This window comes from Notothenia rossii (assembly GCF_949606895.1).
Source record: "Notothenia rossii genome assembly, chromosome: 11".
NCBI lineage: Eukaryota > Metazoa > Chordata > Actinopteri > Perciformes > Nototheniidae > Notothenia > Notothenia rossii.
Genome location: NC_136910.1, coordinates 31,097,945 through 31,116,135, shown reverse-complemented (window position 1 = coordinate 31,116,135; position 18,191 = coordinate 31,097,945). Strand labels below are relative to the sequence as shown.

Below are 18,191 nucleotides of genomic sequence, written 5' to 3'. Positions count from 1 at the left end.
AGATCATCAGCTTTGATTTTCGCTGTATTAACAATGTCCTGAACACTTGGTGTGTGTGCATTACCTCTGCTACCGGCATCGCTTCATACAACAGATCTGAGCTGTCCAACTATGACAACACTCCTTGAACATGTGCGCGCTATGAGAATCTGCCTTGGTACAAAGTAGCAGTGAAAACATGTTACGGAGTTTCATTGATTTGGGCATTCTCTCAATAAGCAAGTGGAATGGATTTGATAGTGAAGCACTGACACAGCTCTCTACAAAGTGTGACGAGTGGATAGACCGATTCACAGACTTTCCACATGCTAAAAGTGGGGGGGTCTAAACTAATCATTTGAAAAAGTGGGGGGGACTTGTCCCACCCTCATATAATGGCTGCGACGCCCATGTGTACAATGAAATTGCAAATTGGAGGCGCTCTCCCCATTCAGCCGGTTGTCTCTCGCGTGTGTGTTCGGTCAGCCGAGGTCAGGAAAAAGAGGGCCGATCCTTTCTGTGGCTCACGGGTAGTCCACTGTAGTCTTCTTCTATTGGCCGGCGTCAATGCAATTCCTGCCTTTTTCTGTTGATAAATTACATCATTCTGATGTCTGTGGTTATTTAAACATTCCCTAATAAACGTTATTTCAGCGTCAATAAATGAGTGTTAATCCCAGTGTGTTTGGGGTACAATATCACATGTCATTTCACCTTCAATTCACGGTTTGAAAACGTAGCATTTCGCCACATGCTAATGCTAAACGGAAATGACGAAATTCACGAGCGGAATACCGGAAGTCATGTGTGAATATTCGGTTTTTAGAATAAAACAGATTTAAATTAAATACAGTATATTTAATTCAAATTACGCCATACAACATTGATTTTAATTTCTTACACTAGTGAAGTGTCGTTCGCAAAAGAAACGTCTCTAAGAGCCGATGCTTTGTATCGTACGATTGGAGCCGATTCCCGTTGGGGAAGAGCCAAATCTTCTGCCGTTCCTGCTCAGCTCTGCTGAGAATCCATGCAGGCCAGGCATGGGCACACCATGCAGCCAATCACATGTGAGGACAGACTTGGAAGGAAGGGGGGGACGGGGCAGAGTACCCACCCAGGAAGGTAGGAAGACTCCGTCCCCCGTCGGTCCCGTCAGAGAGAGTCTTCTGGCTAAATAATCACGGAGAGGAGAAATCGGATCAGCCCATCCAAGCTGAGAAATCTGGTGTTTCTGAATGCCAACCAGCATTAAGGACTTTTTGATAAAGGCTTTTATTTATTTTTATTTGTTTGCTATGTTTGCTGTTCAGTTGTTAATTTAAATGTTTTATTAAAATGTTAAACAACAGTAACTGTGTATGTTTTATTGTAACCAAAATATACATAAAGATAAGGCTTTTATGAAAATACTCAATTAAAAATTGCTTACCAACACACAAACCATGTATAATTGCTAAATTAGGCTAAAATAGAAGGCTCCGGTTGACACGAAATGAAGAGCCGTTTGGGAGCCGGTGTGAGTACCATATGTGTTCGGGGTACCATATGTGTTCGGGGGCCGTCTCTTACCAATGACGTCACGCATTGTACGCATTGTGATTGGCTGTACGGTAATTTACCCAGGGGTGCTCTGGGGCAAATCACATCTACAGATCATGACGAATCGAATTGAAGTATTCCTATATTCCCATACATGCCAACCTTTCCAAATCCAAAAGAGGTAGGTTTGCGCGCGGCAAATGTGCACGCCCAAATTAGATAATCAGAAGAAATGGAACCCTAGTAATTACATGTATAAACCGTATAAACCATGTATTTAACATATATTGTTATAATTTTATGCATTTTTCAGAAAAAGTGGTAGTTTGGTAAACAGTGACATCAACGACATGTCTGGTCTGTAAAATGTCCGAAAGGTAAAAGAATGGGAGATAAATATCCCAAAGTCTCCACATTTTATTATATTTTTAATGTGTTTCTGGTCCTCTTTCAGTTGAGACAGTGTAGATGAAGGATGTGTCAGGATGTATAACTCTTGTGTGAACATTGGATAAAGCCAGGTTCATATTCTTGTTTCATGTTGATGACATATTAGAGCCAAAGGTTTTGCACAGAGCTAAATATCTTTGTGTTGCACGATATATCAGAAAATACTGCATTAAAAAAGTCATTTCGTGCATTTTTCTACTGATAAAGTGTGATATAAATAATGTGCAGGCTTTCAGATTGTTGTAGTTCACTAAACAGAGAAATTAACGACATGTTTGGTGTTGAAAATGTCCGAAAGAGTGAAAGAATGGGAGATAAATATTCCCAAATCTCGAAATTGTATCTATTTTGTGTGTGTTTGGGTCCTCTTTCAGTTGAGACACTGTAGGATGCTTCCGGAAAATACCAAACACTGGATGTCTTTCAGTCGCCAACAGGGACGTGCACAGACATTTGGAGGAGCTATTGCTCTAAACTGAAAAAAGGGCCTCCCCCCCTTGTTTTTAATGTAAAAGGTTAATAAAATAAAATGGGGTGGCTGTGGCTCAGTGGGTAGTGTGCTGGACTTCGAACCAGGGGATAGCAAATTTGAGTCCCACTGCAGTCAGCATGTCGTTGTGTCCCTGAGCAAGACACTTCACCCCAAATGGCTCCTGTGGGGATTGCCCACAGTATTGAGTAAGTCGCTTTGGATAAAAGTGACTAACAAATGACACAATGTAATGTAATGTAATAAAAACACAACACTGTCATTGCAAGTGAAACTCATTGACTTTCATGTTCAACTGCTAAATTCGTTATTCAGGCCAATGTTTTGCTGTCCATATCTCATTAAAATATCTAATGTTAGTAACTATTAAAGAAAAATGGGGACAATTCTGTTTTAATGTAGTTTGACCTTTGTAACTGCTGGGCAGACATAGGCTCCTGATAAAATAGGGCTTCTAACTAATTACCTTAAATAAACTCACTAATTAATGAAACCAGTTCAATACGCATTATTCTTATAATTCTTTATGAGCGCAGTAACGGTAAGGTATTTAATTATTTATTTAGAATTCCATAACTTAATAACAGAGATGGTCAAACTAAGGGAGTTTACGGAGCAGATGAAAAGACACAGAAAGACAGAAGCACACTAACAGGTATATTTAGGTCCCCTGGTTTGTCCCCTATACTCTAACGCCAGGCAGGCATTTGTTGTGATCACCATAGCCATATGAATCCGGACTCTGAGGGCTTTCCTTTGCTTCCAGCTGTCAGATTGTAAACAAAGTCACGTGACTGGGGGCAGATGACAGCGCTGACAAGTTGTGTTTTTATCGCAGTGAGACGCTAGAATACTAATTGTGGGCTTATCATGTTGATTCGGCCACAATAGAAAACAAAAAGAACTCTCGCTCTCTCTAGGGGGGCAGGTCAAACAAAAATGGCAAACGGTCCGTTGCCCGGGCAACATTAGCCCGTACCTGTGCACGTCCCTGGTCGCCAACATGTGTTTTCGAGACACTGATATTTACGGGGAAATCCTGCAGGACTCAAATGCCTCGTCGGGGGTAATGCTGCCTTTCCCGCAGCGTTACCCCTGGTCTGCACGTTGTTTCTCTTTCAGAAACATAGAGGACTGTTTGTATGATGCGATCACAGACACGCTGCAAACGGTGTCCGCCAAAAGTCGAGTCCAGTGTCTATGGAGTGTCATTTTTATTTGTTATAGTTTGGGAAGATTGAAAATCAGTAGGGAAAGCCAGCTAAGTCGGTAGGCGGTAGAAACATGTAAAAAGCGGTAGACTACCGCCCAAATCGGTAGGGTTGGCAGGTATGTAGCCTACTCCTAGCGTGTGAAAATGTTTGTGAAAAACATGTAAAAAAAACATGAAAACGGAGCAATGGCTGTACGCCATTGGCTGTACGGCAACTCAAGAGGACCATCATACACGGTCAAATTCCGAACATTTAAACATAGCCTACACTTCATTCTTTACTTTGTCCGTTATTATATGTAGAAAATATTACTTTTTTCTCCGTCATGTTGTTTCCATAGCAACAACTTCAAACAGGAAGTTGACCTAATTATATTTAAGACACTGCAACGAAAGTAACAAAAACAATGTAAAATGTTTCTTAAAACGGGGCAGTGGCTGCGATGCTAGCTTTGCGGCTAGCGGTTAGCATTTTCAATGGAAATATACATCGAAACATCATGTTTCAGTAAAAACAAGGCCCCACTGATCATTTACTCTCTGAGACGATTCCAGGGATGCCTGACTTGAGTTTCTAGCACCAGGAAAAGTGGACAAAAGTGCCCCAGATCAGCCTCTTAATTTACCCAGGGCCTAGTGCTTAGCTTTGGGCATGAAAATTCAGGAAACTCCCCTGAGTATTTTATTGCATATCTCAACTTTGGAGAGGAGTTGGGGGACAAACGACACATCAAATCACATCTCCACATCAAGCCGAAGCTAATTAGAATATTATTGACTGCCTAGCCTGCGGGGAAATTGGTGTGCGTGACGTCATTGACGTCATGACCTTGTGACGTCATTGGTAAGCGACGGACCTAGGGTGGCCATCCGTCCGGTTTTAGGTCGGACAGTCCGGTTTTCAATGTCTGTGTCCGTCTGCCGGCGCAGCCTTGAGCCGGACGCTCATTTGTCCTCCTTTTGAGGTGATCCCCATTTTATACTTTTAGGGTATAAAAAAAAAATAGACAATTATACAAAGAAATACAAAAAATAAGTTATGTGTAAGTATATATCCCTGTAAGACTTGTGGTCTTACAAATGATTGGCTGAATGTGATGTCAAATAAATATCTTGTATTTCATTGGTTAATAAACGTAAACAATTAGCCATGTGCTTCTTGACGTCACGTTCACGGCATGGCACTGTGGCACAGAGTGACGTTAGCGCTAGCAGACTAGCTCATGAGCCAACTCCGCCTAGTTAGCGGTAGGTTAAACCGCAGAAATGCCGAAACGAAAGACTTCATTTAATCCTGAATGGTCGAAAGAGCATGGATTCCTCACAAAAAGCCGAAAGGACGACTTCCATGCTTTTTGCACGTTGTGTCGTTGCGATGTGGAGGTAAGTAGCAAAGGAAAAGGTGCTGTCGACAGACATGCTAACACAGATAAGCACAAAAGCAACGATCAAAGCGCAGGTGCCTCTTCACTTTTATCGTTTTTCCGTGAAGCTTCATCGCCTCAAGATGACAAAATCTCCGCAGCAGAACTTTGTAAAGTTTATCATGCCGTCAAGCATCACCAGTCATACAGGAGTGTAGACTGTGGAATAAAAGTTGATCGCACAATCTACAACGACTCATCAATAGCAAAAGGGATGACCTGTGGAAAAACAAAAGCCAAAGCTTTGTGCGAAAATATCCTAGCACCCTACTCTGTCCAGACGCATGTGGATTACATAAAAGAAAATGAACTGCATTATTCAGTGGCAAGTGATGCATCAAACAAAGGTACGATCAAGTGTTTCCCCATTGTACTGAGATATTTTCACTTTGAGGAGGGCGTGCAACATGCACTGTTGGATTTTTACAGTGATAGCAACGAAAAGTCGGAAGCTATAACAAATCAGCTGCTATCTAAACTGGAGATGTCTGGACTAGATGTGAAAAAAATGTCAGCATGCAGCAGACAACGCCAGCGTTAACTATGGAAAACACAACAGTGTTTATCAGAAACTGAAACAGGCTCAAAAAGACGTGCTCGCTGCAAACTGTTTAGCCCATATTCTGCACAATGCAACCAGATATGCAGCAAGCAACTTGGATATTGACATTGAAAATGTTGTGCTTAAGGTGTATAGCCATTTTAGCATCTCAGCTAGCAGAACGGCGCAGTTGAAGGAATTCTGCGAGTTTGTGGAAGTGGAGGAATGCAATCTGCTGCGGCACGTTGTCACGCGATGGTTGTCTCTGCTGCCATCTATTGACAGAATCCTGAAGTGTTGGAGACCCCTGACCAGCTACTTTCAGAGTCTAGGTGAGGAGGAATGCTCCAAGATTTTGTGGAAATGCTTTGGAGAGGATGGCAACGAAGTATCTGAGATGTATTTTCTCTTCCTCAGTCACATTCTGAAAGTGTTTTCAGACTGCATTGAAGCACTTGAGGCCAAATCATTCAGCATAACCTCTGTGTTTAAGGTAATGACTGAACTGAAAGGGAAACTTGAGAGAAGGTTAAAGGACACATTTTTTGGCTTTGCTGTGAACAACAAACTCAAGCAGCTAACCCCTGATCTGGCTAAGAAATGTGAGGCTGATTTTCTTGTTTTCTATGAAAGAGCCAAGAAATACGTGAGTGAAAGGTATGACTTCTCTGAGAACAGCTTTCATAGTAAAGTGTCAAAGCTTGGCCTCACAACTGCTGTGTCCTATGGAGAATACAGTGATGCAGTCCAAGCCTGCAGCCTGAAAGACATTGACATGGATGGACTCTATGAGGAATATGGCATGGTGGAAGCTATTCTCAGCTCTTCAGAAATGGAAGGATGCCACAGTGAGGAGCGGTATCTGAAACTGTTTTCCAAAGCAGAAGTCCCACTTGTGAATCTGAGGAAGATCAGCGCCTACATCTTCTCCATCCCATGTAGCAATGCACATACAGAACGTGTGTTCTCAATGATGACCTCAGCATGGAGAAATGAGAGAAATCGTCTGGATGTGGACAGTGTCAAGGCAGAGCTGCAAATGTGTGTCAACTTCACATTTGAGTGCACAGACATGTACCAGAGACTCCTTACAAACAAAAAACTCTTGGAAGCAGCCAGGAAAGGGCAAAAGTATCGTAAATAGACATTCAACTTGTGGTTAGTACACTAGAGTCTTATTGTGTTTTGAGTGTGAAGGATTCAGTGAAGCCAGGATAAAAACTAAAAGATAATCCCAAAGTGTCCTCCTTTTTGGTGTTATGGAAATGGCCACCCTAGACGGACCCCGAACACATATTGTACCCCGAACACATATGGTACCGACACCGGGGTTGCGTTCCGATAATCCAAAAATCAGCTCCTAAATTCTAACCCTATCTCCTATTTCTTGACCTCTGAGTGAAACGTCACGGGGTTAAGGGATAGTGGATAGGAGAATTCAAAAGGACTTAGGAGAAGAGACTGCGGTACTTTAGAGAATCCGAATGCACTTTCACTATCTGACGTGTTTATGATGCGCCAGCGGACGTCATTGTGTGCGTCTGCTGCTGTGGTGAAACTATGGAAACTACAGTGTTCTATACAACGGACTACATGGATGTTTAATAAGAACGAGGGACTCATCTAGAGACTCTGCACCGTGCTCTGATGCTGTTGTTTTATGCTTTATGAACGTGGACAACAGAGAAACATATTCTTCATGACCAAAGTTGTAATTGAAATAAAAAAGGAAAGTGAAATTTATGCTCGTCACCCTCTCCCTCCGGTCCACATTAATACAAATTATCCCGATACGTATGATTGTATGAAAATATCTTAAAATCAATACAAATGTATTTATCATAAACGTTAGTCCTTAACACCTATCACTGTGTACATCATTCAAACATCTTTTAAAAGTTGAACAAACCCCACACAGCTCAGTGAAATGTTGACTTTATTTGATAATTTCAGTAAAAACTAACGTTCATATTTCTCTTTTTGATTATAATATTGATGAACGTTCAAAACAAAGCACTTTGGCAACTTACCACATACGTTTTAAAATGCTTAATAAGCACCGTAACTTTCATGATATCATTTCTCTGTCATAATCGTTTGTTTTCGTGAACGGCCGACTGTTGTGTGACGCAAATGCTGCGGCTGCAAGGCATTGTGGGGCAGCATTTTCTCCTCTCCTTTCGGTAAGGGAGGTCCAGTGGTTCCTAAGCTAAAGGAGGTTATAAAGGAAGTTTGAAACCTCCTTTCCTTTCATTTGGAGAATTCGAACGGCACTTAACATGGCTGCCACTGACGTATTTCCGGGTCATTTCACTTGGTTAGGAAGGTTCCTAAGCTAAATGGACTATTGGAACGCAACCCGGCTCTACTTTACTGGGGTCGTTTCCTGGTTGCTGCGTGGGGTCTGCGAGACAGCGAGACACTGCGAAACTCAGCCTGAACTCAGCCTGAGCACACACACACACTCACAGAGTTTTGCGGTGTCTCGCTGTCTCAGGCTGAGTTCAGGCTGATAAATCCGTGGAGCCGCAGCTGAGAAAAGATAAGGCTGATTGAGTGTGTGTGTGAGGAGCGTTACGTCACTATGCCCGTTTACGTCACTATGCCCGTTTACGTCACTTTACTCAGGAAGAAAAAACATAATAATTGTAATATCCCAGTTATAAACAACATGAATCAAAGATGTGTTGCTGTATGTGTTGCTGTATTTTAGTGGTAAAAAATCATAATTATTCTATAATCCTAATAATTCTAATAATTCTATAATTTACACAGTGCCTGTAAACCGGAGGAGAACGCTGGCATTTCTCTCCCTCCTACTTGAAAGACTACGGAGGGATAGGGTCTGCAAAATTGGTTTATTTGGGGGATGGGCCGGATGCTCTGACCGGTCCACTTCCTGCCCGGCGCCTCTGCAACGCCTCGCGTCGAAAAATAGACTTCAATCCTATTTTGAGCGGAGCCCAGCGGCGAGACACTTCTGAGCCGCAACGCGGCGCGTCTGGTGGAATAGCACCCATTGACTAGAGTGGCCGCGATCCTTGCGGACGCCGCAGCACAGCCGTAACGTGGCCGTAACGCGACGCAGACGGACCCAGTGGAATCTAGGGGGTGAGAGGTACCGCTGTAATTAGTCAGTTGGAAGTGGCGGTCAAACCATACTTGCCAACCTTGAGACCTCAGAAATCGGGAGCATTTAAAAACCACCGAGGGGGGTGTTGGAGATTTGGTGGATGTTGCAAACCAACCTCGTCTCCGCGTGTCGTTTGACAAGCTAGGTGAATTCGGGAAAAGAGAGGGATTAAGAAACACCAGAATACAAGTTAAACAATAATCCGGCTTTAATGATACAAGGTAACGATACAAAATACAAATACAAAGAAATCACGAAGCACTCTGCAGAGTACTCCGGGCTCAGGTTCTACCACCCGTGTGAGACAGGTCTCAGGAACGGCTGGTGAAAAACAAGAGCGCGAACCAAAGGAAAACACAGGCTTTCATACTAAAACACAGGAGGAGGAGGTGTACGTGCTTTCCCCCAGAGGTCATCTTATTGGCAGAGACGAACACATGGCCTGTCGCACCCAATCAGTGCGACACAGCAGCTTGTAGCCAGCACACACACATCTCCTTTATGGCCCTTGGTCCCTGTGTCCATCTTCCCGCCTCCTGACTGCCACACACAAGTTAAAAGTATGTTTTAAGATATAGTTGTTATAGTTGGCTAAATATACGTAATACATGTTAATTACTTTCATATCAATAACAACGAGGAACACATTACCTATACTCTTAAGCAGTATTAGAGATGCTTTTCAAATAGTCAAACTTCACACAGGCTTACCTATGGAGAACACCCTTATTAGTCCTATAGCCCCTCCATTTGTTTGAGCTATTGTTCACATCTTTACTTCAAATAAAAGGTTTCACATTGTATATTTCCAGCTTCCTTTACACATACTGCTATTATTAACACAAAGTAACTAACCACACACCTCTATTGAAAACAAGTCGATTCCCCTGACAATTGACATGCTGAAACTCCTGGAATGCGTCCCTCCCCCACCTCTCTCGTCCCTGTCATAAAAAACTGCTTCCATTTCATATAGAGTAATGAAAGATGTTTAAGCTAATTTCTCCACAATGTTTGTAGCCATTTAGTACCCACACATGAAAGAATAAGAACAGAGGTATAGTTGACCAGTAATCATGTAGCATTTATATTTACTTCAATGAAAACACATACACATCTGCTACAAGATTGTGCCACGCACCCATCCTTCTTTTACGAGGGAAGCATTCCAGCGTCTGGCACTATTCCCAAATATGGAGATCTCCTGCTCCCATCCTTCTCTAAACACACAGAATTCACCTCAATATATTGGGAGAGGAAAAGATACTTTGTCCCTTCAAATTTAACACACATGAATATAAATAAGGTGGCATTAAAAGGAATATACCAGATTTTACTTTCCTGTCATACCCCGTTACTTTAATACTTCAAATAATTCAAATAATCCTTCAGGGGGGCTAGTGGATCGCCGGAGCTGTATTAGATTAACATTAATATGCTTATTGCAGTTGTAAGTGCACTGCCTTGCGGCCTGTAGCACCAGGGCCGTTTCTAGCTTTTTGGGGGCCCTATGCAAGATGCTGTTTGGGGGCCCTAGTTTTGACAGTTTTTTAACTACAATGGGGGGGGGATTCTGAAGCCTTTAAGACAGGGGTCTCAGACTCAATTTACCTGGGCGCCGCTGAACGTAGAGTCTGGGCAAGTCTGGGCCGCTTCAAATATTCCGCAAAACATTTATTAAAAAATACAACATTAACAGTTATTCAACATCTTCTTAACATGAACTGTTCTTCACAACATAACTATGTACAGTTGCTCTTTCTTACCTACTCCTTGCTGGTAGAGACCTGGCAGCGCTTCCTCTCACACAGCTGAGCCACATTTGGTTTGAGGGAGGAAGCAGTTGAAACCCTCAGTATGGCTTGAAGATGTGCATCAGTAAGTCTGGTCCTGTACTTTGACTTATCGAAGTTCATGGTGGAGAAGAGCTGTTCACACTGTGCTCCCAAAAAGGCACATGGTCCGCTTGAACATCCTGGAAATCTCAGGGAAGGAGGGGGGCAATTCTCTCATGAACTGTCCAAGCTTGTCTGTTTTCCCATTCACTTCCCTGAACTTGGCTTTGAGCTCAGAATTGCACTGCAGGTTGATGAGCTCCATTTGAAGCACACCAGGGGCATTTTCCACATCAAAGGAGAAGGGGTCTGCAAACATTTGGAAAGTGGCTCTGTGTGTCTTGAAGTCTGCAAACCGCCGATCGAATTCCTCCTGTGGCTTCACAATGGCATCAATATACTTCTCACCACTGAATGCTGTGTCCCTGTCCATGAGAGCCTTGCATGCTGGGAAATGGCAGAGGTTTTTCTGAGGGAGCTGGGCTTTCCATAACATCAGTTTTGTAGAGAATGCTCTGACATTGTCATATGCTGCACTAACAAGCTGGCCCTGGCCCTGCAACTTCTTATTCAGAGCATTCAGCTCCTGCGTGATGTCAACAAGAAAAGCTAAGTCCATGAGCCATTTGGGATCACTCAGCTCGGGAACAGCCATCCCACCCTTCTCCAGCATGAATACTTTCAGTTCTGTTCTCAACTCAAAAAACCTCTTCAGGACGTTTCCCCTGCTGAGCCAACGTACCTCTGTGAAGTAGAGCACATCCTCATATTCTGACTCAATTTCCTCCAAAAAAGCACGGAACTGGCGGTGCTTTAAGCCCCTGGATCTGATATGGTTGATGCATTTCACAACGACAGACATCACATTGTCAAACTTCAAGCATTTGCTGCAAAGGGCCTGCTGATGGATAATGCAGTGCAGAGCAATAGCCTCCTCCACACCCTCCTCCTCCAGTTTTCTTTGAACAAGTGCCACCAGCCCGTTTTTTCTCCCTGTCATTGATGGCGCTCCGTCCGTCGTAATTCCAACAAACCTCTTCCATGGCAGACCGATATCCGCAATGGCATCACACAGTTGCTGAAATATCTCCTGAGCGGTGGTCTGGCCATGCATTGGTTTCACTGCAAGCAACTCCTCTGTCACTTCAAAATTGTCATCAACACCACGGACATACATTGCGAGCTGAGCGGTGTCAGTGATGTCTGTGCTCTCATCAAGAGCCACAGAGTATGCACGGAAAAGTTGGCTTTGATCGCACAGCTGTTCATATATGTCACTTGATAAGTCAGAAATACGCTCTGCCACTGTGCTAGCTGACAGACTGATGTTGTTGAACTGACCCTTCTTTTCCGGACAGACTATACTTGCAGCCTGCAACATGCGTTTTTTTACAAACTCGCCTTCCGTAAACGGCTTTCCCGCTCTAGCAATCATCTCACTCACCACATAGCTAGCTTCGACTGCTAAATCAGCCTCATTGCTTCCTTTCTTGAAGAGATTTTGTTGCTTCCATAGAATCTTTTTTAGCTCTGTGACTTTTTTCTCTCTCTCATCTCCCAGGTATTTTGCATACTCTGCATGTTTAGTTGAGTAGTGACGTTTGACGTTATACTCCTTGTATACAGCGATTTTCTCTTTGCATATAAGGCACGTTGCGTTTCCCCTGTACTCAACAAAAAAATATTCAGTCTCCCACTTCTCCTGAAATGTTCTGTGGTCATCCTCGATTTTTCTTTTCCCTGAAAGTTTTGATGAAGACATGGCGATATATTTTGCTTCCACTCTGTGTCACTTGTGGATCACTCTGTCTGGATTAATTCCGCTGCACGCATTTGATTGACGTGTGGCGGAGTTCCCTCGGAGGGGGGAGGGGCGAGGGAACTCCGCGCAGCAGTTCCCTGCCAGCAGCAGCAGCAGCAGCGGGAAAAATAAAATTGAAATATAAAGCGCAAACGTAAACGCGCGGGCCAGATTAACACTATTACATGATATCAACAAAGGGGCCATGAGAAACTGTCTCGCGGGCCACATTTGGCCCGCGGGCCTGGAGTCTGAGACACCTGCTTTAAGATGATCTGTGGAGATGCATCAATCTGTTACACTTTACAGGCTAATTTCACGAAAACCAAGCAATTGAAAATTACAAAAAATTATATTAAAAAGGTAAACATTCAGGCTCCTCTATGTCAATAAATGCTGTCAGCCCAACGATGATTTGGACTTTATTACCCCAAAAACCCAAGCCTCAGCTTTGCTATCATTGCAGTTTAGTCGTTTTTATATCCTACATTGGATTTGTAAGCATTTAATGCTTCACCGAACACACAGTGGCGACTGGTCATTAGGGGCAGGTGACACTAGCCCCACCTAGTGTCAGCAGAAAGTTACAAATAATGATTACAAAAAAATGCAAAAAAATAATAACAAAATATATTATATATATTTTAAGATCATGTTTAATCATCTGATTCGTCTCATTGCTGTTTTAGTCTGTGTTCTTCTAATTAGTGTCTACAGTGTGTGCCTATTGAGCTGTTTAGAGCTATGTGGGACACAACCCGATCATGCCCCTCCCTCTCCCTGTCTAAGTGAACGGTGACTATAAAAACTACACTGCGCATGCTCAGAGTATTGTCCTATTTAATGTGAGTGGCAAAAAAATAATGACCATAGGGGCACTGAGCTGCCATCCCCAACATACATCATCTCACATCATTCAGAGCTGATTGGATGTAAGTACGTGTACCGCGAAAAGTGTGGTATGTGAAGAGGAGAGGAGAGATGCGTCCTAAAACCCGGAAGTAAGCTGCGCATGCGTCCCCTCCACAAAAAAGCAATGAGATTTCTCCATGGGATTTTAGAAAATAGCTGGAAATAAGATCTGTGGGAAACGTAGCTGTTAGATAAATGCACGTTTTGTTCAGCCGGATAATATCCACATGTCTACCCTACTTTTATAATTTTCTAATCATAAATCTATCTATTAGATTCATGATAGACTTTTGAAACTACAAGAAGATAAGGAGGGCTTTTTAAAAAAAGTAATAGAGATTTTTGTCCACAAGGATAGGCAAATGGACTTCATCTTCAAGTCAAGGTAAGACCACCATTTTATTGAAAATGGGATCTTACTAAGAGAGAACAATTCAATATTTAAATGATAAAATAACATTTTTTGGGTATCCTTCAGTTGAACTGTCTGTTTAAAATTAATCGAAGCATCAGACAAAAAAACCTTTTGAAAATAATATTATATTTTGATTTAGGTCAAAATATAATATTTGTAAACATGAAGAGTCAGTGCCATGCCATACCGGCCATGAACCTCACTGCAGAAGCTTATATAGACATCTACGTTTTTTGTGCCCCACCACTTTTGTACATATAAAAACGCCACTGCGAACACAGGAGGGGGCCTGGCTTTTTACAAATAATCGGCGTATACGACAGCGTGTTCCAGTTCCTGCCAATATACAGCAACTTCGCACAGCCAGTGAAGAGGAGTTGACCAACATTCCAAATTCCATTCCCACTCTACCATGCTGCACTGCGTTATATATCAAATGCACCCTATAGGACTCATCATTGCACACTGTATAGCCTAACTGGATGGTCCTCACTCACTATGCGTAGGATGCAGCATTGGTTTTTATTAATGTATAAAGCCATTTTAGGAAATCTTCCACTCTACATATGTGCCAGATTTGCTCCAGTTTGTGACTTTTACAACCTCAGATCCAGTGCCTTGATACGGTTCCAGGTTCCTGCTGTGCGGACTGAGGCTGGAAAAAGGAGTCTCTTTTATTATGGTCCTTGGTCTTGGAATGACCTTCAATCACGCCTCAAACTGACGGCACTTGTTTCTATAGCCTGTTTTAAATTGAAGTTGTCAGAAGTCCTTACCACCAGCTGCTCTTGCAGTAATAAGTAGTGCCTTTCTTACTGTCCTAATGTGCACAATGTAGTAACTGCTTTTTTTCGTCTTTTGTTTTCTTAGTTATGTTCTCTGTATTTTATATGTTTGTGTTATGTATTATGTGTAACGTTGCTGCCTTCTTGGCCAGGTCAGCATTGTAAATGAGATTGTATCTCAATGCTTTTTATCTGGTTAAATAAAGGTTAAATAAAAAATAAATAAAAACAATCAACAACCTGATCAACTCTATGCGAAGGAGATGGGTGACAAGTTAGGGTTAGGGTTAGGGTTTAACCCTAGGGTTTTCGGACCCCTTCAGACCCCCCCAATAAAGCAAAACTGCACGTTTCAGAGTGGCCTTTTATTGTGGCCAGCCTAAGGCACACCTGTGCAATAATTATGCTGTCTAATCAGACCCCTTGATATGCCACACCTGTGAGGTGGGAAGGATTATCTCGGCAAAGGAGAAGTGCTCACTATCACAGATCTTTTCAGATTTTTGAACAATATTTGAGAGAAATGGTTATTTTGTGTATATAGAAAATGTTTTAGATCTTTGAGTTCATCCCATGAAAAATGGGAGCAAAAACAAAAGTGTTGCATTTATATTTTTGTTCATTTATTGTTTTTCTGCCTTAACTTTTATTTAATTTTTTCTCCTGTGTTCTTTATTTCTTTGTACTCCTTCATTTCTATACTTTTTTGACGCAATAATGCCGCTGTATTAGGATGATGCACGGGAGGGCTACTTTCACAAGCTATGCTTCAGCCCTCCCGCTTGTACTAATTGTGTTCATCTTTGTGTGTATGAATTAAACTTTTTGTTTTTCGGACGAATACAAAAAATAAAAATACTTTCAGCTTGGGGGCCCCCTAGTGGCCGCGGGGGCCCTATGCCCCCGCATAGTCTGCCTATAGGAAGAAACGGCCCTGTGTAGCACCATCCTTGATGGAGCATATGTGTGGGCTGGACCTTTATTTTACAGGAAAGGAGTGAGCAGAGGGTCGAGTTGTCGATTCTTGTTCAATTTTCTGTGACTATCTGCCTCACCCTCTAAGACTTTCAGTTGCGCGCGCTACTAAAGAGACGTGCTACCATGGAAACCAAACAATGGTGTAGCTGTATTAAAGTCCGAGTGGAAACAGTCCTGAGTAAATCTGATTTTGTCAGAAATCGGGAGAAATGCGGGAGAAATATTACCCCGGGAGGAAACCGGGAGAGGGCAATGAAATCGGGAGTCTCCCGCGAAAATCGGGAGGGTTGGCAAGTATGGGTCAAACCCTTTCCCCGGCTGCGACAGGCTTGCTAGTTTTATCAAATAAATGTACCCTCTGCTGTCAGCCATTGTGGGTTGAAAAAACAGCTTTAAATTTAAACGCAAATATTTTACCTTATGCAGGTTGCTAAGGACAATACATAGGCTGTGCCAGCAGGTCGCTACCAGTAGCTACCGTTACACACACTAGTGTTTGCTAGAGCGGACAATCCAATCGGGACGTGAAAATGCCGACGTCATCGTACGCCTGCTAGACGGCCTGGTGTCGCCAACTCGAAATCTGATTGGTCAATGCAACAGTTTCGACCCGCACTGTTGATTCTGGCCTCAGGTCAGATTACTTTGAGCCAGCAACACATTCTGACTTTAATATGATTGTATGAAAGCTCCAACATTAACAACCATTACTGGACGCGGCGCAACCGAGCACAACACAGAGAAAAGCTATAAAATGAAGAGAATAGATTATTAGAAATAATTTAATACATGTTAATGAAAAAACTATATTAACAGGATAGTCAGTGAATCTGATAAAGGGTTCCTGTTGATGTCACCTGCTGTATATCTTATAAAGTTGATTCAACAATGACCTCCCAAACTCAAAAGAGGGTAGACAACTGTACGATAGGTATGAAGAGACCAATAGCACTTATAAAACCATCTTTTGTTTCATTGTTCCCTTGTCTAGGTGAAGAGTCCTGTCCAGTTGGAGTGCTCTGAGGAGAAACCATACCAATGGGAGATTTTGTTTGAAAGGAAACTGGTTTGCAAAGCTGAGATATTAGTTTACATTCTTCCTGTCTGGGCTGGCACATGGAAGTTCATAAACTTTCCCTTCAGACAGGAGAAAAAAAAGTGGGATTGTATCTGGCCAAGTTACCAAGAAACCCTCAGTGACAAGATTGACGAAGTACAACAACTAGAGGAACCGGTGGGGATCAACATCTTTACAAGAAATATGATCCTGTTTTCTTTCGCTCTTTTAACTTTGTTGGCCTTACACAAGTAAACTCAGACATAAAATATAACATTTCAGGTCAGAGGCCAGATGCTTGATGCAGATGATTACCCCCTTTTTATTAGTGTTATTTAATTATATATTTGGTGATCACCCAACAGGAGGAGCCCATAGACTGGGAGGAGTCATGGAAAATGTCAGAGGTAGAAATTGAACCAATAGACATGACCGAAGAAGAGACCCAGACTACAAGCCCCAGCACTGAAACCACATTGATGACGAGGATTCATGACGTGTTCCTGCCTGACTGGAGCGACTCCTGGCTGCTCGGTGCAGCTCCTGTGGGGGAAGAAGAAGAATGTCACAAGAACTGGAACTCCTGCTGGGGATACAGTCAGCAGATCAGGTTGGTGCGAAGGGTCCCGTGCCTAATGTTGATCCACTTTCAGGCATCAACCTCTTTACATTTATCTGTTGGCAGTTTCAAATATCAGAATAAGCAGCCAGGTCAAAAAAACTAAAAGGATGTAGCAGAACAGAGAGAGGTAGATAAATATGTGTTGTTACTTTATACAACATCAAATATATCAGTGTTTTAATTATTAATTATTAGAAGAAGTCTTCTTCAATACTGCAAGATTTTTATTTAATAAATTATGATCACATTTCAGAGATTGAAATAGACAAGAAATACGCTTTTTCTTAAGGGGGGGGCTGCCATGTGATTGACAGGTTGCTATTACAGCATATTCAGGTTTGAGTGTTGCTCACATTGTCATTGTACTACTGTAATCCTTTGACAGAGTGTATTTAGTAAATTATGGTTAATTTTTGAATTGTGATTGCTTAAAAACACCTTCACCAAATTGCCAAAAACAATGTTTCTAAAATTTGGTACACAAACCATTACGTGACATCACATTGACTAATTCCACTTCTTATTTACAGTATGCATTACACCACAATGGTATTTTATGAACAATTCATGTATGACAGTGTATTCCCGTGAGCATTGTACTCAGTCATGTTCACACATACTGAGGCCTCTTCGAACAACAAATTCATTCATTTCCACTCATTGTTTTCAAGTCCACTTAAGTCTTTAAATTGAAATAGCATCAAATGGGGAGCTGTTACCTGTAACTATTGATCTTTCTCACATTAGTTTGAACGACTTTGACAGAGTTGGTTGGAGCTAACAGCTCTGCTTTTGTTTCCCAATGGAAACCAAACAGTGATTATTTGTCTCCATACATGTGTAAACTACAACATTTCTCAAGCCCTCAATGTGGTGACTCTGGGCGACTCCTGAATCTTGAATAGCTGAGTTGTTGCCATGGTGCCATTTGGTGATTCCATTCCCAAAGAATGGCAGCCTGTCACCTTCCCGAATGCATTTGTCCATACTTCGCATTGGAAGACACTTATGCAC

At 42.3% G+C, this 18,191-nt stretch overlaps 1 protein-coding gene across 1 annotated transcript in view; it reads left to right on the top strand.

The window, feature by feature from the left end:
- LOC307025292 (uncharacterized protein) overlaps window positions 1-18,191 on the top strand; it is a gene marked incomplete at its 3' end in the record, with an annotated part of 71,646 nt that overhangs the window by 51,194 nt on the left and 2,261 nt on the right. The window contains exons 6-7 of the mRNA XM_079659929.1: window positions 16,490-16,732; window positions 16,921-17,165. Of these exons, the coding sequence (XP_079516055.1) occupies window positions 16,490-16,732; window positions 16,921-17,165 (488 nt within the window). The remainder of the gene's footprint in view (window positions 1-16,489; window positions 16,733-16,920; window positions 17,166-18,191) is intronic.